Here is a 27,101-nt window from a genome sequence, read left to right as displayed (position 1 = left end):
CATTCATCTCCAGCCCTGCTGGAGCCAGCTCAACAGAGCAAGGTGACCTCTGCTTGCCCTCCCTGGGCCTAACCCACCCCTAAGAGCAGCAAGTCCTAGTTCAAAGAGGTGGAGACCAGTCAAGGTTGTCACATCCACACTTTGACCAGCAGTTGCTGTTGGCCATTGGTGGTAGGGCCCCCCAGGGAGAGATTGGAGGCTGAGCTCTCTCCTTTCCTTGGGTGCTGGTGAGCCTCTCCTGCTTTCCTCTTAGCAACTTTTGTTCTCGCTCCAGCCCCTCTCCCACAGCTTCAGGGCTGTTTGGGTCTGGGAGGGACAGGAACCTGCTGGCCTGGACCTTGGACTGCATAGCCACACATTTGTGCTGACATGCAAGATCTCAAGGACTTGCATCAAAAAGCAGATTGTACCCTATAGACCACCATGTCTCCAGCCCAAGGAGGACAGGCTTGCAGCTAGTGCCTGGTTCCCTGTGTGTCGCTACCCAGGTAGGGAAAGAGACACTCCACGTAGGACTGATGCTCCTGAGCAAAGAGCATCCTCCCCACTGGAGAATGCGGTGTCCAGCAGTAACTAGCACAAATGAACATGCTGGGCCAGGAAGGTCTCAGACTAGTGGCTGGACTGAGCAATTGCCAGAAGACAACAGCCGTCAGAATGTTTCAGGGCCTGGGAAGGAGACGGCACACGTGGACGGGGACAACCATCAGGGATGGCTCTTACAGGGCTGGCTGAGTTCTTCATAGGAAGGCCATAAGCAAATGACTTATTTTCTAAGCAGGACTGAGCAGATGTCTGGTGCTGGGGGGTGATGTTGGCAATGGCTCGGAACCAGCTTATTTCTGGTGCTCCCAGTCAGGAGGCACAGCAGTTCTGTAACTGGATGTGAGCTGAGAACTTGTGAATGTAGCTGCATCCCACCGGAGCCGTCCCAAGGACGGGGAGTGGGCTGAAGAAGCGGCTGTGCTGTGGGCAGGCAGAAGCAGTGGTGCTGAGCCTGGCCTGGGGAGCACCAAGGGGCAGCGAGCTGCAGCAGAGATCTTTGGGGTGGGTCAGTACCAAGGGCCGCATCCTCTTCCTGTGAAGAAATCAGCCGGCCCTGTGAGAGCCAACCCTGACGGTTGTCCCCTGTACCACGCGCTGTCTCCTTCCCAGCCCCTGAGACATCCTGCTGGCTCTCCTGGGTCCTCCTCTCCTGCCCAGTTGGCTTCTGCTGCTCCTCTCGCTGCCGCCAGATTCCTTTTCCTCCCAGAACCAAACTTGCTGTTGCCCCTGGCTGGCCCCCGACCACTATCCCACCTCCCTTCTCCGTTCCTCTGCTGGACAGGTTCGTGTGGCTCACTTATCGCCCTATGAACCTGTGCCCCTCCGGTCGTGGCTGTGTTCTCTCGCCAGTGGCCGTGTGCACCTGAGCGGGGTTCCGGTTTGCAGCGTGTGACCTGCGTGAGCACTGCTGGGTGTCACTTAGAGACCCCCGGTCTAGGAATGAGCCTGGCACTTGGTGACAGTGAGGTGTGGAAAGGCCTGGGCTAGTCCCGAGTTCTGTGATGTTTCATTCCACAGTCGTGCCAGAGCTTGCCCAGGTCTGGCCCATTCTCTGCTCTCTGGCCATGCCTCTGTGCCCCTCCGTGGAGCAAGCAGTGTTACAGTTCAGCTCTCAATGTGAGCAGGGAGGGCTGATTCCCCGGCCCTCCATCCCAGAGATGGCTGTGTCCTTCCTAGCCCCGCCACAGGCCTGAGACAGTGACAACTCCTAACTTTTGGCATTTGTCCTCTTCCTCCCCCCCCCCGGGTTTTCAGGCTCTCCTATCTCTGATGGTGCCTCGAGCAGCTCACTGTGCAGGCAGGGCTGGTGTTTGAGAAACGCCCGTGTGCTCTCAGCTTCGAAGGTGACGTGTTCCAGTCTCAATACATGCTCAGTTTCAGATTAGCCTCCTGCAAGGCTCTGTCCTTTTTGCCATAACGCCCTCTGCGGAGCTCTGGCTGGCCCGGACTCTCATCTCTCTGCTGTTGGCTCTGACGTACCTCTCTGCAGCCGAGCTCTCTCCTCTGTCCAGTCCCGTATCTCAAACCTCATTCACACCTGCAGCACTTGTGCAAATGCTGCTGGGGCCAACAGCAGAACTGCTGTTGGTGTAGGTACTGCATCTCCCTGGGAGCTCACCCCTCGGTGCTGTCTGTGGGGGCGAGCTCAGTAGAATGGCCTGGTTCTCCTGATGTACATTTGTACCATGGGTCCAGCCTCAGCTGGCCTGCCTGGGGCCACTGCAGATGCCCATAGTCACCTTTTGGACTCCATCTCCTGGTTCTCAGTACGGTGGGCAAACTGGTGCCCTCCAAGTGTCGCAGGGTGTCTGGTTGCCAGGTCCCTCTCCCCAGGCCTGCACAGTCCAACTACATCTAAGTCGTGCCACTTCCTCCTGGACCTCTCTGAAATCCAGTCTTTTCTCTCCACCCACGTAGCCAGAGGCTACCCGGTGTCCCGCCACGCTCCTGCTCCACTCAGGTCTGGCAGTGCCAAAACCGCCACCATGGCTAGCTCGGACCCGTCTGCCCCATCTGGATCCCCCTGTGGTCTCCCATTTACCCATGCAAGTGTCTTGCTTTCGTCTTCAGACCCTTCATTGTTTGACCCCACCCTGCTTGACTGGGCTAACCACTTATCACGTCATGGAACTGCCGTTTCCTTCTGCTGGTGTTTCATGGCTCCGCCGCCCACCAAGCAGCTTCTTTCCAGCCACCTCGGGATTGCTTCCCAAGCAGCCTCCTGTGGTAGCTCCACACTCACCCTTGCCCTGAGGGTGACCAAGTGAGGCAAGGGACCAGCTACAGCCTCACCTGAAATACCACCACAGGCTCTTCTGCTTGCTAGTGTCATCTGTTGTCCCCTCCCTTCCCTTGTTGTGTCTTTGTTCTCAGCCTTCAGGGCACAGGTCTTTGTGTTTACCCAGGACAATGGGGCCCCAGCCTTGGTGGCTTTTGTTTTTTATTGAAATAATAAAATATTTACAGGTAAAAACTGAAGACAAATGATCAAAACGTTCAAAGCTATTTAGGTTACTGCATCAAGCACTTGTGAGTTAGGCAACCTTCATTTCATTCCCTTGTGCACCCGTCCTCACTGAATGAATTAGGGGTCCTGTGGGCAGGCAGGGGAAATGTACATATATTCATGGGACTAAATACCATTGTAGACAAGTACACGAGGGCACCAAACGAAGGTTGCTGGGTAACAGTAAATCTTGCATTTCCCAAGTTTTGAGCGCTTGCTCTGTACTTGCAGGGTTTTATGTAACGCTTCTGCCTGTGGCCGTGTGCGCAGTTTGTTTGGTTTAAAAGCAGAACGGGGGAAAGACATGTTATTTAGACACGATGAGAGCAGTCTCTCAGGAGTGGCTTTTGAGCCCTCAGCCTCTGGAGAGCTGTCTGTCGAGTTACTGGACTAGCTAGAGTAGCTGGTGCAGGCCAAGGCCATGTGGGCTACTGGTCTGGAATGGTGCAGGGGATTGGAGCGCTCCCCTCTCACCACCCCGACAGTTTGGGGAGCCCTAGCTCCGTATGGTGTCCCTAAGGGAAGGAGAAATGGATCTCTGGGGCCATATGCTGAATCCAGGCTGTTCTGCTCCTTTCTCTCTCTCCTCACACACATTCCCCTCCCACACCTCACCAGAGCACAATTTTACCCCTGTTCTGACAGCTCTAGGCCTGCCCCCCACAATATCTGCTGCCGCCATGCTGCTGTGAGACCAGCATCATCAGTTGTCTAGGAAGGCAGCCACTGCTTCGCCAAGGGGCACGGGAAGGGAAATAGAAGCCAAAAATCTTACCACTCCTGAAATGCTGAACCCACATGTATGGCAGAAAGGCGAAGGCCCTTGTAAATAGCAAAGGCTTTCTGCAAACCGGTGTGAGAGGGTCTTGGAATGGGACCATTAGGGAATTGAAATCTCAAGCTTGCTGTACCTAGTTTGCTTAACCAAGCACCATACGTGAATAGATCCCCTCTGGCCCATCTGTGTCTGTCGTGTGTAACGTCTGTGGCCTAACCCAGCAGTACCCTGCCTCTGCAGCCCCGGCGGTGGGATGCAATACGCGGTGGCACCTGCCAGCTGAGTGCTACTTGGAGTGTGATGGGGGGAGAATGCTGGTTTTGGACCCACTCGAGGCGGAGCCGCAGCGGTGTTCAGGCCATGCTCCCCTCGACCTTGATCTATGGGGAGTGGGTCCTGCCCTTGTGGCCAGGGCATCTCTGGGATGGGGCCCCTGCTCCAGGCTGGTGGCTTGTCCCCAGCTCTTCCATGGCAGAGCTCTAACCGCACTAGTCCCGGCCCCACACCCAGCGCCAACGAGACGCCTCCTGCGCTAGGCCAAGGAGCTCAGCCCTCCATTGTAACGCCTGGTCTCTCTCGCTTTCCCCGCTCAGGTATCGGGGGCTGACGCTTGTGCTGACTTTCATGTTTTACACCAGTTTCCATCTCTCTCGCAAGCCCATCAGCATTGTGAAGGTAAGTGCAGCCCTGGAGCGTAACGCCTGCGGCAGCCTGTCTCGCCAGGGGAGAGTCCTGCGAGGAACGAGCCCTGTTCTGGCCAGCCCCCCAGCCCACGGGTAATGCTCTAGTCTGACACGTTGCAGCCCTCCCTCAGTGCCAGCACGTGGGCCTGCCAACGGCCTGTCTCACAGCCGGCAGTGTCTCGCCCTAGTGCGTCTCACTGAGAGGCTGCTTGGCAGTGCGCCGAACTGGGTCTGTGAGGATTTCATTCCCCTGGTTATGTTGCATGTGGTTCCTACTGTCCTGTGGTAACCGGAGGTGTGTGCCTCAGTTTCCCCAGGCACAGCACCAGTGCACAGTGGGGAGGGGAGTTTGGGTGTGCTGACTCCTCACACGTAGGCAATGGCCCTCCCTGCTCTTTGTAACCCAGGCAGCCAGGTGACCCCTTTCTTCCCTGGCAAACAGGCCAAGGGTGGGAGGAGGGGCCTGGCTGGTTGGGACTGGAACTGGGCTGGTGAGTGGGGCAGTCTGGGCTGGCTGGAGAGGGAGGAAGGGGGCCAGGGCCCGGCTCAGGGACCCCTCTGGGCCCCTCTTCCCAAGGTGGATGGTGCTGACGGCTTCTGGTCCCTGTGCTGACAAGTCTGTTCTACGCTGTGTCCCTGCTGGGTGAGAGTCCCGCCTGGCTGTGGGTGGGGCAGGGCCTGGGGACCCCCCACTCTGTGACAGGAAGCAGGGCAGGAAAAGGGCTCTCCAGGTTTTCTTCAGGCATCTCCTCGGCTGGTCTGAGCAGTTTCTCCTTTGGGGGTCTGTGTCCTGTAGGTTCAAACCTTTGTGCAGGGCTGTTAAGCACAGTTGCTGGTGTCTGAACATGGCCAGGAAGCATTGCGGAGACCTCCTCTGTCAGGACATCCTGGGCACTGGGGCGCTTGAAAGGCAGTAGCTGGTGGAGCAGGGTCTGGGGGGCTGAGAGCAGGCGGGGGTGCTGTGGATGGGCAGTGTGAATGCAGGAGGGAAACATGAGGTGGGAGATGCCTCTGCTCATGTGATGAAGCTGGTGACTCCTTCCGAAGGGGCCCCGACTCCAGCCTGTTCTTCCCTTGTTCTGTCCACAGGGCGAGCTGCACACCAACTGCTCCTCCGAGGGAAACCTGGCCCCCAATGGCACCAACAGCACCACCTGGTGTGACTGGGCGCCCTTTGGTAAGTCCTCCTGAGTGCTGTGGGCCCCCGCCCCGCTGAGCCAGACCAGAACCCCCTGCGGGAGAGTGCAGGTCCCTTCTCTCGCGTGCCAGGGGCAGCCATGAGTGCTTCCCTTCGGCGCTCTGTGCCAGGCGCAGAGGGGTTGAGCAGCGCCCCGAGCTGGCCAAAGCCCCGTGGCCTAAGGTGTCTGGCTGGGTGGCAGGTCCTGGAACTGCTCGGAGGGCTGCCTGCCTGGGAGCCCTTGTTCTGTCCCTTCAGCCTGCCCACGTTCCGCTGCGTGCTCTCTGTGTTGGGGCTATGACCCCAGCTTTGTGGGAGCGCTGTCCTTGGGGCCAACCACCTCGGTGCCCCTGGGTTGCTGTCAGGGCCTGACCCCTTTGCTTAGAGCCAGGCTGCCTGCCTCCACCCTAGACTGTGACCCCAGGAAGTTTGGCCATTTTTAATATTCAATCAGTAATCAGGTCACAAGTGTATTTACCAGAGCAATGACCTGAATCCAGAGCCTTAATGTGTTTACAACATACTTAGGCGGCTCATTAGCGTGTTAGCTGAGGGCTGGGTCCCAAAGCACCTGGGTTTGGCAGTTGCTAATTGTAGCCGATCGGGGGCCATTAACCGGCTGAGCAGTGTGCTTGTATCCCCTGTCCCAGGTGCAAAGGGCGGATGCCCAGGGTAAAGCAGGCATGGACCTGGCAGCAGAATGGGGTCTCCTGTTTCTGAAAGCTGGGTGGCTCAGCCTGGCCGGGAACACAGCGCCCAACTTCTCTTGTGAGAGCAGCCCCTGCCTCATGCCTCTTGGGTCTCACTAGCTGAGAAACCCTGGCCTGGAGGCGTGAGCGCAGGAGATGCAGTCCTGAGTCCGAGTCCTGGCTCTGCCCATTCCCTCTTCCTGCCCTAAATCCCCTTGGCAAATGGCCTAGCTGAACGTTGTGTCTGGGAGGTGGGGTGAAGAGCAGGGAGTTAATGTTAGAAAACGCGAGTTGCTGCTGTGTTCCCTAAGGCATGTGGGATTTCAGCTCCGAGGGTCCCTGAGCCTGGCTGAGGGCACAGAGCAGGAACCTGAGTGGGGGGTGGTGGTGGTGAGCAGTAGCCCCGGGGGTCGGGGGGAAGGAGATGAAGTGATGAATAAAGCTGGCAGTGAGCCTGTCGTCTGGGTGTCAAGGTGTGCCCAGGTTCAGGGGCGGGGAAAGCAGGGCTATCCAGTCTGCTGATCTCTCATAGAGCTGGATGGACCTCAGGAGGTCATTGAGCCCAGTCCCCTGCTCTCACAGCAGGACCAATCACCAGCCCTGACTTTTAAACCTAACCCGCCCCAGACCTTTGACAGGTCTCCTTGAAGGCTGAATGCACAACCCTGGGCTGATAAGGCCAATGCTCAAATCACTGAGTTATCCCTCCCCTGCCTTCCAGATCAGGCCAACTACAAGGAGCTCTTTGGTGCGCTGGACAATGCCTTCTTGGTTGCCTACGCCATTGGGATGTTTATCAGGTACGGCCTTCAGAGTGCCACTGGGGAAGGCTGCACTTCCCCAGGTGCCTCCCCACTCCCTAGGGGGCTACCTCCACTTCCCACACCCCGAGCCTTCCAGACTCAAACCTGGGACCTCTCGGGCTCCGTGCAGGAGCCTCTTCAGTTGGAGATAAAAGCCAGCTGGCTCTCAGCTGAGCTGTAGAGGAGACTCAGTCCAAAGGCTCTGGCGTGGAGCTGTAGGTAGGTGAGCTGCTGGCACAGGGAAGACAACTCTGAAGTGTCTAATTGATCCCCGAATTCCCTTTGTCTGGGCGGCCAGAGACTAGAGAGGAGGAGACAGGAACAGGCACCCCAGGCTGGGCTGTTCAGTTTTACCCACTAGCTGCTGTCCTGCTGTAGGCCAGGACTCTGGAGCTGGGACTGCTCTTCTCAACTCCCTCTTGCCTGTGATTCCAAGCTCCCGAGCGGACGTGTCTGGACACACTGACCCTTTCCCTTTGACTCCGATTATCACTGCTCAGAGTCGGGGAACTCTCGCTTGCAATTCCACCACCTTGCTCCGGTCCTGGAAGGCTCTGCTTTCCCTGCTTGGAGCTTGCTGTTGGGTGGTTGCCCTTCCCCTGCCCTGGAAAATAACCTGGTGGAATAAAAAGTGACTTAGGCTCCAGCTTGGTAAATAACATCCATCATGGGTGTGACAGGCTATGGACGCCTCAGCAGGTTTCTTATCATGCTGCTGTTTGTAATGGCTGGTGCTGGGGTTTGTATCTGACACGTGTCCAGCTTGTCGGAGAGGGGAGGTTGGTTTCTCTGACCTGGGCTGTGAGAGACCATGAAGGAGGGTCTGCCCTGCCCTGGAGACGCTATGGCTCCTGGCCTCTGTCAGCGATGCACATGCATGACATGGTCCAGTGTCCCAGAGATGTCTTGGTGTGCAATTCCGGTCAGAGGCGCCGTGGAGGTGACACACCACTCATCTCCAGCTCCAGATGGTATTCTCAGGCTGAAGGTAGCTCTGTCGCCCTGGAGTTCAGACAGCCCTGTCTGGCGGCAGGCAGAGATGGGCCTCCTGTTTCCAGCGCTGGGAAAGCTGTAGCTGTCCACCAGCATGTCCAGCCCCTGGTTCCCAGTGGGGAGATGCTGGTCCTTATGTAAAGTACTGCAGAGCTGGTGGAGAGCACGGGTATGACGGCTAATGGTCTCTTCCCCGTTCTCCTGGGCAGCGGCATCTTTGGCGAGCGCCTCCCCCTGCGCTATTACCTGTCGGGAGGGATGGTGCTGAGTGGACTGTTCACCTCCTTGTTCGGCCTGGCCTATTTCTGGGAAATCCATGTGCTCTGGTACTACATCCTTGTCCAGGTAAGGAGCCCCGCCTTCCCCTTTGCCTGATCACACTGCAATCTACAGGCTGCTTGCCCTCTGTGGGAGCAAGGAGCTCAGGACCACCAAGGAGTCTGTGCAGTCAGTCCCTGGGAACCTGCAGTGCCTGTCCAGCCTTTCTGTGTTTGTGCAAACTCAGCCACGAGAGGTGGAGCTCTGCAGAATTACCACAGGAAGCTCTGCTCTGCATTGTGTAAGATGGCAGGATGATTTGTCATAGTGGCCTTAAATCTGTGCCTGGGCAAAGCTGTAGTTAACTGTCATGCTTTAATAGCAGCAGCCCGAGGTGGAGTCATGCAAAAGGCCGAGCTTCCCCTCAGAGGGAAGCTGTTGGGAGTGTCTTTGTGATGTCCGGAGCTTCTCTTTGTGCCGCCTGCTGGTTTCTTCGCAGTATTTGCTTCTGCAGCATTTGAGGAGATCGACTTGGGGTTCAGCTCCTGGGGCCAGCCTAGGGATGCAGAGCCCAGCCACAACCCTGTTCTGTCACACGCTGCTCCCCACCACGCCAGTGAAAGAACAAGTCCGGGGACAGCTACCTGCCGCCAGGATTCCTCTGCGGGAGTCCCCTGCTGCAGAGCAGCGCCAAGGCTGTGCCTCCTGCAGGGCCCTAGAGATGTTCCTCTCCTCCAGTCTGATGCCTTCCTGAGTAGGGTGCACACACATTCTCTGGAAGCTGGTAGGGACTGGAGAATAAAATTGCTGTCCCTATTCTTGAGATTGTCCCTCTCTGCCCTCTCGTTACAAACCTCTGGGAGAAACCACAAGCAGAATAACTCTGTTCAGAAGAGGGCTGCTATCACGTGCGCTTCATGGGGGTGGAGGGCATTTGCCCATGGAGGCAAAACCTGGATGGAGACACCCAGGTCCCTCTGTGCCAGGCCTGGGCTGGAAAGGGAAGAACCCTGTTCGCAGAAACCAGGGGCTAGATCTTCCCTAGCTGCGCTGTTACAGAAGTAGGGAAATTGCACTGGCCCACCCAGGCTGCACCAGGGGCCACTGACATGAGCGTGGTTGAAATGTAACCTGCTGGCAAGAGCAGTATTTCCTGCTCCGGTGATAGAAGGCGGCTGGTCCAGTTCCCTGCCCGTTTCTCTGATGATTAAAAAAGCCGTAGGAGCTGCTGCCTTGACATGGGGTGCAGCCAGACGTGACTCCCCAGCGTCCCTCCCACTGGAGACAGTGGGACTCCCAGGGCGGTGGTGAAGGGGCTCTCGTTTCTGCCAAGCTGCTGGTGCTGGGAGGGAGTCTGCTCTCCCAGCTGCCCTGCGGGAAGCATTGGCTGGGCGGGGCCCTGGCTGGTACTACTGATTGAAGGGTGAACTCCCAACGAGCAGTGCAGGCCTTGGGTGTGGCTTGGGAGTCCAGAGGGCAGCTGCCTGGGTTAAAGGCCTCACTTGTGCCCAGCTCATATCCCAGGGCTGGAAGGAACCTCAGGAGGTCACTGAGTCCAGCCCCTGGCCCAAAGCAGGACCAACCCCAACTGAATCCTCCCAGCCAGGGCTTTGTCAAGCTGGGACTTAAAAACCCTCTGGGGCTGGAGATTCCACCACCTCTTTAGGTAACACATCCCAGTGCTTCTCCACCCGCCCGGGGAAATAAATGGAGCTTTTCATTGGGTTGGATATTAGGAAAAATGTTTTACGAAGATGATAGGCCAGTGCTTCCGGGTGGCTGTTTCAGCAGAGGCAGGCAGGTTGGGTCATGCTTCAGGACCTGGTGCTTGTGCTGCATAGAGCAGACAGATCCCTGCCCCCATCTCCTACGTTCTGTGTTTTCCAACACCCATTTAATGGGTTGAGCCGCCTTTAATTATAGGAGTGCCCAGGTTTCACAGCCTCCCTAGGAAGCAGGTCAGGCTTATTAACCCATTATACAAAAGGAAACCAGGGCACAGAGAACAGGGACGTGTCCCAGCACCACTGGGGTTCCCAGCTTCCAGGTGGGGTGTGGTAATACTTATGTTCCTGATGCATCCAGCAGGGAAAACACCCCAGGTACTCGCTGACAGGGGCAGGTGCTCTCCGCTTCCCTACATACTGGTGTCGGTGGGGAGGCCATGTTCGTCTGTAGCCGTAACACCACAAGAAGTCCTGTGGCGCCTGGTAGAGTAACATATTTTGGAGCTTAAGCCTTCGTGGGCAAAGACCTGCTTCATCAGATGCAATGCCTGCATACTGGAGCAGTCAGACCTGGGCACCAGGGAAGTGATGTGGGGCTGATCTCAGAGCTGAGGAGTAGGAGTTCTAATCCCAGCTCTTGCTGACTCACTGCATGAGCTTGGCCAAGTGACACACTCCCGGCTCCCGCACACCTCCGGGGGGCTGATCCCAGCTTGCTGCATGGGGTTAGAGGCCCTGAGGGCTAAGGCCATGATTTTCAAAAGCAGGCACTGAAAATTGATCTGCACAGAGGTTCTGGGACAAATGTCCAGCTGTGGCCAGGGCACTGAGGTTAGCAGGGATGGGGGCGAGTGTGCTCAGAATATTTGAAAATCAGCCAATTTGTTCAGGAGTCAATAAGTATAGACTCCTAGTGCTGGAAGGAACCTCAGGAGGTCACCGAGTCCAGCCCCCTGCCCAAAGCAGGACCAGCCCCAACTAAGTCATCCCAGCCAGGGCTAGGTCAAGCCGGGCCTTGAAAACCTCTAGGGATGGAGATTCCACCACCTCTCTCGGTAACACATTCCCGTGCTTCACCACCCGCCTGGGGAAATAGTTTTTTCCAAATTTCCCCACCTACACCTCCCCCTCTGTAACTTGAGATGATTGTTCCTTGTTCTGCCATCCATCACTACTGAGAACAGCCTCTCTCCATCCTCTTTAGAACCCCCTTCAGGAAGCTGGAGGCTGCTTTGAAATCCCCCCTCACTCTTCTCTCCTATAGACTCAATAAGCCCAAATCTCTCAGCCCCTGCTCATAGGTCAAGTGCTCCAGCCCCCTACTCATTTTATTGCCCTCTGCTGGCCCCTCTGCAGTGCATCCACATCCTTTTGACAGTGGGGGCCCCAGAACCAGACACAATACCCCAGATGTGGCCTCACAAGTGCTGAAAAAGGGGAATAATCGCTTCACTAGATCTGCTGGCAATGTGCCTCCTAATGCACCCCAATGTGCCGTTTGGCTTTCTTGGCTACAAGGGCACACTGTTGGCTCATATATGGGGTCTGAACGCCAGGCTCCTGGCTCAGTGCCTGTTGTTTTCCAAAAAGCATTGCAGGGCAGGAAACAGCCTCTTTCACTGGGAGCTGGGACATGTGGAGACACAAGGACCTAGTGGGCGGTGTGTCTGTCTGCAAGTGAGCGCCTACAAAACTCCTCTCTGGGGGGAGACTTACTTCCTGTGGTAGCTCCATGAACCTCCGTGTAGAGCTTCTAAACTCCTGCCCTGCACCATTCCCTTTGCTGGGTGGGGTGGCAGTGCCCTGCACAGCTCATTGCCCTGCACAGAGACGGCAGGGCTGGCACACCTGTACTTCAGCAGCATGCGTGACCTCCCCTGGCAATCGGGGGCTTGGAAAAGTTGGACTGGTGAGCCCCAGGGGCAGCATGATGCACGTGGGCGCTGTGCTGGATGGGAGACTGATGCGTCTCCCTTCTGGCTGCTGAGTGACTCTCCTTCCTGGGGGAGGGATTCTTCCTTCTGGTGTGTCACCAGGAAAGGGATAAGATTTCCCGCTGCCACCCTGCTCCTGTACAGAGCGAGGGCTGCGCTTCCTTCTGTAACCCTGGCAGCCCTGAGGTAGCGATATCTCGGGGACAGCTGCTCCTGCTCCTTTGGCGTGAGTGGGCCAGGCCAGGCCGCCTTCCTGTACCTGAGCACTTGTGTGGCCAGCCAGGAGCGGGTCAGGTGCTGCCCAGCTGGCTGACAGTCAGCAGCATGTGTGCTATTGCTGGTGCGCGTCCGGACACGCCTTGCTGCACAGAACAATGTTCATTCTGCCCCGGGCGGGAAGGGCCAGCAGGCACACGGGTGCGTGGTGCTGCTTTCCGAGTCGGGCGTGGGTGTGACGGGCTAGCGAGAGCCCCCTGCCCTAGGGGAGGCCTGACCTTTCCCGGCAGGGGCAGGGATCGCGCACTTGGACGTTGTGACTCTGCTGCATGGCTTCTGTACACCCTGCTCTCTCCCCACTAGATCTGCAATGGCTTGGTGCAGACGACTGGCTGGCCCTCCGTGGTGACGTGTGTTGGGAACTGGTTCGGAAAGGGGAAGTGAGTCTGGCCCCTCACCTCTCGGGCTTTCTCTTACGGCTTCGTCCAAGGCCGCCTTGCTGAATCTGCTCCCCGGGGAAGAGCTCGACGGGAACCCTGCAGCGCAGGGAGTGCCCCCCACCCGGCAGCCCCTGGCTGACTCGGATTTGTGGCTATGGGCATTGTCCAGGAAATGGCTGCCTGGTCCCACTAAGCCTGCCGGCCCCATTGGCACTGTCCACGCCGCGTGTCTTGCGCTGTTGCTGCCTGCCTGCGCTTGGGAGCTGACTTCTGAGGCGCCAGGGTGGAGAGAAATGTTCCTTTGTCCTTAGCAAGCCATTGCCCCCTTGTTTGCAGGGCAGCAGCCACAGATCCTGCATCACACCTGGCCTGGTCGCCTGGGGTGACGAGCTTCCCCCCTGCACGTTCTCATCCATTTGGGAGTCGGGGCTGAAGTGTCCCTTGCTTTTAAACTCCATGGACTCAAACCACCTCTGCTCACTGAGGAAGTTCCTCCTTGGCTGACGCTGCTGCCCAGTGCATCCGTCCTGGGGCTCTGCCTCATGCTGCTGTTACAGGCGGGGTCACCTGTTCTGGCTTGATCCTGTCCCCTCGCTCTGGCTTTCCCTCAACTCACCGGGTCATAAGTGGGTTGTTGGGAACGCACAACACCTGTTCCCATAGATCCAGCATTGTGAATGGTGGTTGGGTTCCCAGGCTAGCCCACAAAAGCCCATTTCACCCGTGATGAGCTGAAATATGGGACATTGGCGATGACAAATAGTTGATGTAGCCTGGGGTGCTGGGCGTGAGGATGGAGTTTAACTGGAGGAGAATGAGATGGTAGGTGGAAGCTCGGAAGGGGACTTCCAGGGTATCCCCAAGCTATCTCCCACTTTCCCACATGGGCTCAGCGCTGGGTCCATCAGCCTCCTGCCCCCATGGGCTGCGCCCAGCTCCTGCTCACCAGCAGGCAGTGAGCAGCGTGAACGGGGCTGGAAGACTGCTGAGGAGCAGGGGCGGCTGTGCAGCTGGCGAGAAGCAGCTGTTTCCCCTTCCAAGTACTTCTTCTCCAGCCACTGGCTGCACGGCCACCCCTGCTCTCCCAGAGTCCTCTGGCCACTGCCACCTGCGCCTGCTTGCCCAAGGCTGCAGCTGGGCTGGTGGCTGCGCACGGCTGTTGGACAGTCGGATGCCAGTAACTCAGGGAGCGCTTGTATCTCTGTCTCTAGGCTCTAAGGGGTTTGGGCCAGGGGTGGGCAAGATACAGATGGGCTGGATCTGGCCCATGGACCACCCCTGCTGAGACCCTAAGGCACACAGCAAAAAGCTGCCTAAGGAAGCATGGGGCTGCACCAGCTCACTACACAAATCCTCTGCACCCCCCACTCCCGGTCACAACTCCTGCCCAGATTCTGCATCTCCTGCTGCATCCCTCCCTGAGGCCAGAGTCCTCTCCTGCACCCCGCCTCCCGAGCCCCTTCCCCAGCCTACCACTCCTGCTTCATCCCAGCCCCTTCCCCAGCCCACCACGCCCACTTCACCCATACCCCCACCCTCTCCTGCACCCCGAGCCCCCTTCCCCAGCCCACCACTCCTGCTTCATCCCAGCCCCTTCCCCAGCCCACCACGCCCACTTCACCCATACCCTCACCCTCTCCTGCACCCCGAGCCCCTTCCCCAGCCCACCACTCCTGCTTCATCCCAGCCCCTTCCCCAGCCCACCACGCCCGCTTCACCCATACCCCCACCCTCTCCTGCACCCCGAGCCCCTTCCCCAGCCCACCACTCCTGCTTCATCCCAGCCCCTTCCCCAGCCCACCACGCCCACTTCACCCATACCCCCACCCTCTCCTGCACCCCGAGCCCCTTCCCCAGCCCACCACTCCTGCTTCATCCCAGCCCCTTCCCCAGCCCACCACGCCCGCTTCACCCATACCCCCACCCTCTCCTGCACCCCGAGCCCCTTCCCCAGCCCACCACTCCTGCTTCATCCCAGCCCCTTCCCCAGCCCACCACGCCCACTTCACCCATACCCCCACCCTCTCCTGCACCCCGAGCCCCTTCCCCAGCCCACCACTCCTGCTTCATCCCAGCCCCTTCCCCAGCCCACCACTCCTGCTTCATCCCAGCCCCTTCCCCAGCCCACCACGCCCGCTTCACCCATACCCCCACCCTCTCCTGCACCCCGAGCCCCCTTCCCCAGCCCACCACTCCTGCTTCATCCCAGCCCCTTCCCCAGCCCACCACGCCCGCTTCACCCATACCCCCACCCTCTCCTGCACCCCGAGCCCCTTCCCCAGCCCACCACTCCTGCTTCATCCCAGCCCCTTCCCCAGCCCACCACGCCCGCTTCACCCATACCCCCACCCTCTCCTGCACCCCGAGCCCCCTTCCCCAGCCCACCACTCCTGCTTCATCCCAGCCCCTTCCCCAGCCCACCACGCCCGCTTCACCCATACCCCCACCCTCTCCTGCACCCCGAGCCCCTTCCCCAGCCCACCACTCCTGCTTCATCCCAGCCCCTTCCCCAGCCCACCACGCCCGCTTCACCCATACCCCCACCCTCTCCTGCACCCCGAGCCCCTTCCCCAGCCCACCACTCCTGCTTCATCCCAGCCCCTTCCCCAGCCCACCACGCCCACTTCACCTATACCCCCACCCTCTCCTGCACCCCGAGCCCCCTTCCCCAGCCCACCACTCCTGCTTCATCCCAGCCCCTTCCCCAGCCCACCACGCCCACTTCACCCATACCCCCACCCTCTCCTGCACCCCGAGCCCCTTCCCCAGCCCACCACTCCTGCTTCATCCCAGCCCCTTCCCCAGCCCACCACGCCCGCTTCACCCATACCCCCACCCTCTCTGCACCCTGCTTCCCGAGCCCCCTTCCCCAGCCCACCACTCCTGCTTCATCCCAGCCCCTTCCCCAGCCCACCACGCCCACTTCACCCATACCCCCACCCTCTCTGCACCCCGAGCCCCTTCCCCAGCCCACCACTCCTGCTTCATCCCAGCCCCTTCCCCAGCCCACCACGCCCACTTCACCCATACCCCCACCCTCTCCTGCACCCCGAGCCCCCTTCCCCAGCCCACCACTCCTGCTTCATCCCAGCCCCTTCCCCAGCCCACCACGCCCACTTCACCCATACCCCCACCCTCTCCTGCACCCCGAGCCCCTTCCCCAGCCCACCACTCCTGCTTCATCCCAGCCCCTTCCCCAGCCCACCACGCCCACTTCACCCATACCCCCACCCTCTCTGCACCCCGAGCCCCTTCCCCAGCCCACCACTCCTGCTTCATCCCAGCCCCTTCCCCAGCCCACCACGCCCACTTCACCCATACCCCCACCCTCTCCTGCACCCCGAGCCCCCTTCCCCAGCCCACCACTCCTGCTTCATCCCAGCCCCTTCCCCAGCCCACCACGCCCACTTCACCCATACCCCCACCCTCTCCTGCACCCCGAGCCCCCTTCCCCAGCCCACCACTCCTGCTTCATCCCAGCCCCTTCCCCAGCCCACCACGCCCGCTTCACCCATACCCCCACCCTCTCCTGCACCCCGAGCCCCTTCCCCAGCCCACCACTCCTGCTTCATCCCAGCCCCTTCCCCAGCCCACCACGCCCGCTTCACCCATACCCCCACCCTCTCCTGCACCCCGAGCCCCCTTCCCCAGCCCACCACTCCTGCTTCATCCCAGCCCCTTCCCCAGCCCACCACGCCCACTTCACCCATACCCCCACCCTCTCCTGCACCCCGAGCCCCTTCCCCAGCCCACCACTCCTGCTTCATCCCAGCCCCTTCCCCAGCCCACCACGCCCACTTCACCCATACCCCCACCCTCTCCTGCACCCCGAGCCCCTTCCCCAGCCCACCACTCCTGCTTCATCCCAGCCCCTTCCCCAGCCCACCACGCCCACTTCACCCATACCCCCACCCTCTCCTGCACCCCGAGCCCCCTTCCCCAGCCCACCACTCCTGCTTCATCCCAGCCCCTTCCCCAGCCCACCACGCCCACTTCACCCATACCCCCACCCTCTCCTGCACCCCGAGCCCCCTTCCCCAGCCCACCACTCCTGCTTCATCCCAGCCCCTTCCCCAGCCCACCATGCCCACTTCACCCATACCCCCACCCTCTCCTGCACCCCGAGCCCCCTTCCCCAGCCCACCACTCCTGCTTCATCCCAGCCCCTTCCCCAGCCCACCACGCCCGCTTCACCCATACCCCCACCCTCTCCTGCACCCCGAGCCCCCTTCCCCAGCCCACCACTCCTGCTTCATCCCAGCCCCTTCCCCAGCCCACCACGCCCGCTTCACCCATACCCCCACCCTCTCCTGCACCCCGAGCCCCTTCCCCAGCCCACCACTCCTGCTTCATCCCAGCCCCTTCCCCAGCCCACCACGCCCGCTTCACCCATACCCCCACCCTCTCCTGCACCCCGAGCCCCTTCCCCAGCCCACCACTCCTGCTTCATCCCAGCCCCTTCCCCAGCCCACCACGCCCACTTCACCTATACCCCCACCCTCTCCTGCACCCCGAGCCCCCTTCCCCAGCCCACCACTCCTGCTTCATCCCAGCCCCTTCCCCAGCCCACCACGCCCACTTCACCCATACCCCCACCCTCTCCTGCACCCCGAGCCCCTTCCCCAGCCCACCACTCCTGCTTCATCCCAGCCCCTTCCCCAGCCCACCACGCCCACTTCACCCATACCCCCACCCTCTCCTGCACCCCGAGCCCCTTCCCCAGCCCACCACTCCTGCTTCATCCCAGCCCCTTCCCCAGCCCACCACGCCCGCTTCACCCATACCCCCACCCTCTCCTGCACCCCGAGCCCCCTTCCCCAGCCCACCACTCCTGCTTCATCCCAGCCCCTTCCCCAGCCCACCACGCCCACTTCACCCATACCCCCACCCTCTCCTGCACCCCGAGCCCCCTTCCCCAGCCCACCACTCCTGCTTCATCCCAGCCCCTTCCCCAGCCCACCACGCCCACTTCACCCATACCCCCACCCTCTCTGCACCCCGAGCCCCCTTCCCCAGCCCACCACTCCTGCTTCATCCCAGCCCCTTCCCCAGCCCACCACGCCCGCTTCACCCATACCCCCACCCTCTCCTGCACCCCGAGCCCCCTTCCCCAGCCCACCACTCCTGCTTCATCCCAGCCCCTTCCCCAGCCCACCACGCCCACTTCACCCATACCCCCACCCTCTCTGCACCCCGAGCCCCCTTCCCCAGCCCACCACTCCTGCTTCATCCCAGCCCCTTCCCCAGCCCACCACGCCCACTTCACCCATACCCCCACCCTCTCCTGCACCCCGAGCCCCTTCCCCAGCCCACCACTCCTGCTTCATCCCAGCCCCTTCCCCAGCCCACCACGCCCACTTCACCCATACCCCCACCCTCTCCTGCACCCCGAGCCCCTTCCCCAGCCCACCACTCCTGCTTCATCCCAGCCCCTTCCCCAGCCCACCACGCCCACTTCACCCATACCCCCACCCTCTCTGCACCCTGCTTCCCGAGCCCCCTTCCCCAGCCCACCACTCCCGTTTCACCCATACCCCTACCCTCTCCTGCACCCTGGCCCCCGAGCCCCTTCCCCAGCCTACCACTCCCGCTTCACCCCAGCCCCCAAGCCCCTTCCCCAGCCCACCATGCTTGCTTCACCAATACCCGCACTCTCTCCTGCACCCCGGCCCCTGAGCCCCTTCCCCAGCCCACCACGCCCGCTTCACCCATACCCCCACCCTCTCCTGCACCCCAGCCTCCACCCCGAGCTCCCTTCCGCACCCAACCTCCGTCCCATGCACTGCACCTCCTCTATAGAGAAGTGGGGCCCCTGGCCACTTACCAAGTCTTGGGGTGCCCTGCAGGGAGGAGTCTCCTGGTGATTCCGGTCCATGGCCACAGCTGGTGAGCACAGCAGAGATGTGACCTGACAGCTCTTTTCTTCTCCATCCTCAGGCGAGGTCTGATCATGGGTATCTGGAATTCCCACACCTCAGTAGGGAACATCCTTGGGTCCCTGATCGCCGGCGTGTGGGTCTCGTCCGCCTGGGGCCTGTCTTTCATCGTGCCTGGGATCATCATTGCCATCATGGGGCTCGTCTGCTTCTTGTTCCTGGTTGAATGTGAGTGGGGCTGGGGGTTGTCACGCCAAGATTTTGGCAAGCGGTTGAGGTCTGCGCTTTCCTATGGAGGGAGCGTGGGGGGTTGGGTGAGGAAGGAAGTTTGGGGTAAGGGATCCAGGTGCAGGAAAGGGTGTGGGGTTGGGGGGAGCTGTGACATGGGGCAGGGCCTGGGAGGGGGTAGGGCTGCAGCAGAGGATTCTGGCCTGGGGGAGGGTTGCAGGGCCTGTGGGGGAGTTGAGATGCAGGAGGCAGGTGGGCTTTGGCTGGGGGGTGCTGACTTAACCCGCTCCCGGCTAGCAGCGTGCTTGGGGGCCTTCCTGCCTGCCAGCAGTTCACTGTGGCTCTCTGTGCCTGCCCCCAGCAAAGCCTCTCCTCTCCTGCTGGCCGGGGAGGTGCCTCGTGGCACAGACCGGCAGAACCCCTTGCAGGGGACCTTGTGACGGTCCAACTTGTCTGTAGTTCGTGGAGGGCAGGTCCACCAACAGCTGTTCGCTGAGCAGTGCAGGGAGGCAGCCCCCTGCTCTGGGTGTCCCTAACACAGCCACAGGCTGGGGCTGTACGGCAGGGGACGGATCTGCCAATAAATCGCCTGGTCTGTCAGCTCCTCTGAAGCGCCAGCATTGGCCAGTCAGGAGACAGGACACTGGTATAGATGGACCATTGGTCTGACCCAGACCGGCTGTCGTGTTTCTAGGTACCTCTCTGCATCTTTGGGTGCCTAGACACCTTTGTCAGTCTGCCCCCAGGTGTCTCTGGGGCCAGCCCAGCCCAGGGCATCCGTAAGCTTCAAAGTAGGAGCACTTTGTACGGAAACAACCAGTAGCTGTTGCCCTCTAGTGGCAAGAGATGATGCACATTGCTCCCTGTCTGGGCTGGCGTATGGTGCTGCACGGCTGTCCGGAACTGCCTCCCCAGTGCTTCAACCGGCAGTGCAGCAAGGGGCTGAATTTAGGACTCTGGTCCCCGGGCTCCCCTCGAGGTGCATTTTGATTTGCTGCCTGCGGGGCACATTCCCCAGAAAAGCCAAGGCCCTCTCCTGCGCCTTGGTGCAGCTGGGGTGTGGAGGGGACCTGAGCCTGCCGGAAACACTGGGTCTTCTAGGTCACTCGGCTGTAGGAAATGGTCTCTAAAGTCCTCTTGGACCTGCTCTTCAGCTTGCCGGAACTGGTGCCTCTTACTCTGCAGGCCCATCAGAGGAAGCGCTGGGGCACACGGTGCCGGGGTTCACCCTGCCCTTCTCCCAGCTGCAAGCCTGGAGCAGGGGCTGCTGTGTTAGTGCCCAGGAAAGCGCTCTGTCCGTGGGCAGCTGCACACATGCTACAGGCTAGGGACTGGGGTGTTGGTGCCCCACGCCAGCTGCGGGGCACGTGCTGATGGGCCAGAAGCACGCCGTGGGGCTGTGTGTGGCAGTCACGTGGAATCTCCCTCTCTTTCAGATCCTGAAGATGTGGACTGCAGCCCCCCGCTACACCATGTACGTTCGCTTCCTTCCCAAGCCATCCGGGGCTCGGCCGGGTGCCCTTTTCCCCTCTCGGCAAGGGCAGTGCCCTTCCCGGGGCCCATGGTTCCAACCCCCACCTTCCCGAGGTTTTCCCATCTCTTGGTGTGGGCCAGCCCGGGATATTGCAGCCATGGGACAGCAACAGCTCACGGCAGGCCAGAGACATGTTGTGTAGTGAGGGTGCCAAGCAGCTGCATGTGCATGGACGGCCCAGGTGTGCTTCAGCAGAACCTGAATGGGGCTGCTGACTGCTGCTTGGCATTGGTTTGAATGGCCTTTTTTCCTCAAGGGAAACTTTATAGAGAAGTTGTCTGTGGGTTATTTATTTTTTTAAATCCACCCACACACTGGCCCCACAAGCAAACAGAAAAGCTGGGGTTGAGTGTGGGGAGGGAGAGGGCAGAAAAAAGGGAGCTTGTCAGGTTGGCGCATTTTCCTCTTGGAAGTCTGACACATCCTGATCCCAGCTCAGCTCTTAGGCAGACACACCTGGTCATTGGTGTGTGAAGTGGGATTAGTAGCACTGGGCACAGCCGGGTGTAACTGTCTGTGCAGGCTCATTCCTGAGCTGAATGCCCTCACGTTTGCTGTGATCACCTCCAGTGCACCTTGGCACCTGCTTCAGTTGTGGCCTGCCACGCCCTGCTCTGTTAGGGCTGGTCTGATCACAGACCTGTGCAAGGGCCTGAGCAAGAGACTTCGCTGTATCTGCAAGCGAGGCAGGGGTGTGACAGGCCCAAATGGGAACACTGCTCCAGTTGCATCTGCGTGTCAGCTGCCGGGCTAATCCGATTGCAGACGGAATCGGAGGAGAAAGACCCCGAAGCGAAGCTGTCCGCGCAGGACGGGAGCCAGATCCGAGAGAATGTTATTGATGCTGCAGAGTGTTCCACAGAGTCAGCCGAGGAGCCAGAAGCCATCAGCTTCTTAGGAGCCCTCCGGATACCTGTGAGTAGAAGCCCCCGGCTGCTCGTGATTCCAGAGTATTCACCTCCTTTAGGGGGCAAAGTCCTGTGGGACAGGGGATGCCACTTGCTGTCTGCTGGCTTAGGAGAAGACCTCCACAACATGTGGTGGAACGTTGGAACAGCCACGCTGGCTCAGCCCAAGGTCCATCTAGCCCAGGAACCTGACTTCCCATGTGGCCAGTGTCAACAGGAAAGAACACACCTGGGCACATAGTCCAGAAACCCCTCCCCTGTCATTCAGTCCCCGCTCTAGCAGTCAGAGGTTTAAGAGGTGGTTGATTAATGGCTGTTGATGGACATGTCCTCCAGGAACCCACGTAATTCTTCCTTGAGCCCTGTTCTAGCTGTGGCCTTCACAATGTCCTCTGGCAATGAGGTCCATGTGTTGGCTTTCCAAGGCACCAGGAAACACTTCCTTTGACTTGTTTAAAACCTGATACCTATTGATCTCAGCAGGTGTTCTCTCATTCCCGTAAAGGCGTAAGTAGCACTTCACTTTCTCCACACCAGTCAAGATTTATTCACCTTGACCATATCCCCTTGGAGTCTTCTTCGCACCCCCTCAATCTGTCCTCATCCAGAAGTCACCGACACCCCTAATCATTTCTGTTGTCCATTTCTGCACCTTTTCTATTCGAACCCATCTCTTTCGAGACGGGGTGACCAGAGCAGTGCACAGTGTTTGAGGGATGAGAGTGTATGGATTTATACAGTGGCATTATCCTGTTTGTCTGTTTTTATTATCTATACTCATCCTAATAGTTCCTAACATTCCCTTAGCTTGGTTTGGCAGCCGTTGCACGTTGAGGAGATGTCTCCAAGGAACTACCCACAATGACTCCTAGATCTCTCTCGAGTGGTTTTGGATGGGGATCTCGTCCCCTCTGCCTCTCTGGGTTGTCTGACGCCCACTCCTCTCTTTCCCAGGGGGTGGTGGAGTTCTCCTTGTGCCTGCTGTTTGCCAAGCTGGTCAGTTACACATTCCTCTACTGGCTGCCTCTCTACATCCTGAATGTCGGTGAGTCACGAGAAGCTACTAACGTCCATGTAGCTACTTCACCACAGCGCTCTGGTGGGAGGGAGGGACTTGTTCTCTCGACTGCACGAAGGGCTGTAGAGGAATCCTTCGCTTCCTAGCTAGTGTTGAGTGTGCTGGGCTGTGTGTGGGAACCTCCGCATGGGGACACCGGTCATGTCCCACACTGGCAGCTCTGCTGTCATGGCCAGCTGTTCCCAGTGACACTTGTCATGGTGCTGGGCAAGTCTCTGGATGTCAGTGTTGCCTTGAGTGTCTGCACCCACAGTCCAGCATGCATGGCCCTGCCATGGGTTCCTAGGGAGCCAGATGTCCCTTGGGCACCCACAAGAGATGGTGCTGGCTCCCCAGAGATTCAGGCACAGCACCAGCTGCTGCCTGTCTCTCAGTCCCCAGGATGCTGGGTGACTAGCCACACAGCCAGAGCTCAGGCTGCTCCAAGCTTCTGACGAGGGACTGTCTCTGCTGACCTATCTCCTTTCATTGCAGCTCACTTCAGCTCCAAGGAGGCTGGGGACCTGTCCACGCTCTTTGATGTTGGCGGCATCCTAGGTCTGGCATTCTTATTCCTGCTTGCTGTGTAGCCGCAGTGCACAGGGAGGGATGGTGGCTTGTGGCTACGGCACAGGCCTGGGTCTCAGGAGTTTTATCCCAGCGGGAACCTTTGTCAACTCAGTGACAGCTCAGCGGTGACCCACACCTGCTGGTGTGGCACCTACCTTGAGATAAGGTGCAACTCCCAGAGGTGTTCTGCTCCCATTCACCACAGGAGGGAGGGGTGCTCTGTGTCTCTGACCACGTGTCCCAAGTTGGCTGTGTGTCATACGTAGGTGTCATGGAGCCGGGTGGTCCCCAGACCCTGCCTCGTCCCGCAGGCAGATGGGACTCTCACCCAGCAGGGAGAACGGGGGGATTATGGGGCGACAGGGACACAGCGTAGAACAGACTTGTCAGCACAGGGACCAGAAGCCGTCAGCACCATCCACCTTGGGGAGAGGGGCCCAGAGGGGTCTCTGAGCCGGGCTCTGGCCCCCTTCCTCCCTCTCCAGCCAGCCCAGACTGCCCCACTCACCAGCCCAGTTCCAATTCCAACCAGCCAGGCCCCTCTCCCACCCTTGGCCTGTTTCCTGGGAAGAAAGGGGTCACCTGGCTGCCTGGGTTACAAAGAGCAGGGAGGGCCATTGCCTACGTGTGAGGAGTCAGCACACAGAAAACCCCCTCCCCACTGTGCGCTGGTGCTGTGCCTGGGGAAACTGAGGCACCCACCTTGGGTTATTACAGGGCATCTGGAAACACATGCAGCCAAACCAGGGGTCTAAAATCCTCACCTGGCCACTTTGTGACAGGAGGGCTCCTGTTCTGTGCCTTGGCTGTGTTATCTGAAAAACTGGAGCCGTTGCCCCTCTCGGTGGGGCCTGGGGCTGTGAGGCTTCCTGCTCTTTTGTGGTGCAGGTTAAGAGCATTGGATGGTAGGCACTAACAGATGCACTGACTGTTGTGGGGAGGTTTGAGTCTTCTGCTTGCTGATTGGCTTTGCTGTGATAGTGCTGTAGAATCGGGGCCTCTCCAGCACACGCCCGTTCCCTGGCTCGCCGAGCAAGTCGCCTGGAATCCCCCTCTGTCTGGGCTCTGACGTGGTCACCAGATGGGAACACCCGTCTGCTGGGCCCCCCCCTGAATTCGGGGTCGGGGGGGTGCAGGGAGCCCTGTCCTGTCCTGACAGGAGAAGAGCAAGCGTGTGCCTCTCTTGTTCAGGTGGCATTCTGGCTGGTCTCATCTCGGACTACACGGGCGGCAGGGCCACCACGTGCTGCGTGATGCTGATCGTGGCTGCTCCCATGGTGCGTAGTGCGATGGGGAAATGGTCACTAGTTCTTGCTCAGGAGGGCGTGATGGGAGCCTCTTCCTTCTGCTGCAAGCCCCTTTGAGTCCCACCTCTTCCTGTGCTGAGTGGCCCCATGGGCGCTTGTGAGGGGAGCTCTGGAGCCTGGGGAGGGATCGGCTTGAGTCACGGGCTGCATGGCTAGCTCTCCTTCCTGGAGGGGGAGAGTCACTCTGGAGCTCCCTCTAGACCACAGGGGGCTGTAGCATCCTTAACAGCTGAGCACAGGAGGCCATGGGAGAGCCCTTCCTCCACCCCAGCTCCCAGCTTGCTGCCCCTTCCTGGAACTCTGCAGTGAGGTGCCACCTTTGGGCATCTACTCTAACTGGCTGCTTCTTCCTAAACTCTTAGCCTGCCACCTCGTACCTCGTGTGCTTGCTCTGCGCCCCGGAGCCAGGCTGCCTCCCTGGGGCTGCCGCGAGCCAGCTCTTACAATGGTCTCCAGTAAGACTGGAACTGTAGGCTAGGGCTCAGACTGCTGCTTCTCTGCTACAAGGCTGTGGGTCTGAACCAGACTCCTAATGCACTGTCCCAAGTGAGGCTGGGCTCTGTCCCTGGGTAGCTGCTGCCTCCAGCGGGAGTAGACAGGCAGCTTTCAGGGTCTTGCTGCTCCCTGAGCAAAAGAGGGTGGGAGCGCAAGCGAAGCAACCAGGGCAGGAGCGGTCTCTCTTGTGCCAACGCGCTGGAGCTTCTGCAGCACAGGGCTGCTCTTGGTGCAGCTGGGACTCGCCCGCTCTCCTGCTGCCGTGCACACCTGGCTGGAGGCTGGCATCTTCTGTTCAGTGCATGGTAGCTTGGGCAGGGACAGTGCTGGGTAGCCCTGCTGCCTACTCTGCATGGCACCCAGGAGAGACTGCTCTTAACTCCACCTCCGTGTGACTTCGCCATTCACCCCGAACGCCAGCTAGCCGTACCCAGTGGCAGTGTAAACACCCTGAGTGCCGCTGCCGCTGCCGTCTGTCGTTGGCGCCCAGCCCAGTGAGACCGGCTCCGGGAGGCCAGAACGCAGGTGCCGTGGTCCTGCTCCTTACGCCGTGCTGCAACAATGAGGGCACCACCGAGGTGCTGCCTTAGCACTGCTGGATTTCACCTTCCCGTTGGCTGGGGGAGCCCTGCAGCCCAGTGACTGAAATGGAGCTGTCGCTCTGGCTGGGTGTCCCCTGCCCAGCAGGTCTCCAGGCAGCTTCCTGTAGCCCTTGGCTCAGATGTGCACTGGCAGGGCTGCTGCTGGCTTGTGCTCTCCTGCCATGTGGCAATACCCTCTGCCCTGGCACACGACTCTTGCCCTCACGTGCCAGCGTGGGCCTCTTTCCAGAACTGGCCCTAAAGAGAGGGCCATTCAGGGGAACAGCTCAGAACCGATCTCATGCAGTCATGGAACCCTCTGGGCCTCAGACCTCGGTATGTCTGGCTCCCCTCACCCTCCTGGGAGAAGGGGGTGAAGGGTGGTACAGAGCCAGTCCTGCTGTCTCCTCCACCCTGACATGCTGAGTCCCTGGAACCAGACGCGAGAGCTCCGCTGCTGGGGTGCAGAGCAGGTGGCCTGAGACCCTTCCAGAGCAGAGGACGAATCTGTGAGCATTTCCTTCGACAGTCCCATGCACATGGCCTGGCGCTGCCCCCAGAATCTTCCAGCTCCAAACTAGGCCTGAAGTCAGGCGCTTGGGCTGTGCTTGGGCAGATGGGTAGGTGAGCTGACCTTGAGATGAGCACCCCAACTGCTGGCTTCAGCAGGTGCTGCGCATATGCACTCAGTCCCCCAGGAAAGGGATTAGACCCCCCCAGCTACTCTGCAGTGGTCCCTCCTTTGTCTGCAAGGGTCTGAATATGACCTTGGGTCTTGCACACCACTGCAAGCTAAAGCTCTCTCAGAGCCAGAATCCAGCAGCACTAGCTCACTGTGTTGCACCACTCGTCTGGGGCCCAGGAAGTTCTGCCTGCTCTTGTGGGGAAGGTGGGCTCCTTCTGGCAAACCCTGAGACCTGTGAGAGCTGCAGGGAGGCTGGGGCACTGACTCAGCCGAGGGGTTTGGTGCTTCCAACCTGCTAGTGTAATCAGTGTCTCCTTTTCGCTTCCAGCTGTTCCTGTACAATCACATTGGCCAGAATAGTTTAGCCAGCTCCATAGGTAAGTCCTTCGGATTCCTGGGGACAAACCAGTGGTCCCCTGGGGTTCTAGGTGAGCCTGATTTACTAGTACAGGTGGAACCTCCTAGTCCAGCTCACCCTTGTCCAGCAAGAGCCGTGGTCCAGCATGATTGTAGTCAGCCGGACGACCACGTGTCAGGGGTGTAGCCAAGTTTTCTGTGGTCCCATAAAGTTGGTTTCCAGCCACCAGTCCTGGCTCTCAGTGCTCCATGGTGGTATGTAGCTGTAATTCACCCCAAATGTCGCCTCAGAGCCCCGTCAGCCGTGGACGTGTTGGTAATGCTACTAGCCAATACTGCCCTCCCGTGGGCTAGCAAATTCACCTGGCCTGGTCAGGTCCTGAGGGTGCTTGACTATGGGTGGAACCTCTCTCATCCATCTCCGTCTCCTCCCCCAGTGCGCAGGACTCAGGCTCCAGTCAGTTATCAGTGAGGTGACTGAAGGGAGGGGAGGCCATGGTGTGACGCAAGTCCTGTTGTAGGAGCTCGTTCCTGGCTGCAGGAGGCTGGCTCTGTCGGTGGACAAGAGGGGAAGGCAGGAGGGGAGATGACAGGCAGATCCCATGCTGCAGGGGCCTCGACGATAGTGAAATGGGGAGAGGACCCTTCACCTAGCAGGGTCTTCCTGGGCTGCCAGCACTCCAAGTCGCTTCCCCTTCCTTTGCTCCCAGGCTGACCCTGGTGTCCTGCTGTGAAGGCAATGGCAGAAGGAAG

The 27,101-nt window shown here is 59.7% G+C and overlaps 1 protein-coding gene across 6 annotated transcripts in view; it reads left to right on the top strand.

Moving 5' to 3' along the window:
- Positions 1-27,101, top strand: part of SLC37A2 (solute carrier family 37 member 2) — a 53,094-nt gene that overhangs the window by 19,563 nt on the left and 6,430 nt on the right. For all 6 annotated transcript variants that reach the window (XM_074977058.1, XM_074977061.1, XM_074977060.1 and 3 more), the window contains exons 2-13: positions 4,424-4,505; positions 5,603-5,690; positions 7,101-7,179; positions 8,385-8,520; positions 12,674-12,750; positions 18,688-18,854; positions 20,291-20,328; positions 21,154-21,303; positions 22,251-22,341; positions 22,849-22,911; positions 24,115-24,200; positions 26,320-26,368. In XM_074977058.1, the coding sequence (XP_074833159.1) occupies positions 4,455-4,505; positions 5,603-5,690; positions 7,101-7,179; positions 8,385-8,520; positions 12,674-12,750; positions 18,688-18,854; positions 20,291-20,328; positions 21,154-21,303; positions 22,251-22,341; positions 22,849-22,911; positions 24,115-24,200; positions 26,320-26,368 (1,075 nt within the window). In that variant the 5' untranslated portion in view covers positions 4,424-4,454. The remainder of the gene's footprint in view (positions 1-4,423; positions 4,506-5,602; positions 5,691-7,100; positions 7,180-8,384; positions 8,521-12,673; positions 12,751-18,687; positions 18,855-20,290; positions 20,329-21,153; positions 21,304-22,250; positions 22,342-22,848; positions 22,912-24,114; positions 24,201-26,319; positions 26,369-27,101) is intronic.

This window comes from Carettochelys insculpta, chromosome 25 (assembly GCF_033958435.1).
Source record: "Carettochelys insculpta isolate YL-2023 chromosome 25, ASM3395843v1, whole genome shotgun sequence".
Taxonomy (NCBI): domain Eukaryota; kingdom Metazoa; phylum Chordata; order Testudines; family Carettochelyidae; genus Carettochelys; species Carettochelys insculpta.
Note: the sequence above shows the minus strand (reverse complement) of the source record. Positions and strands in the feature narration are given on the sequence as shown.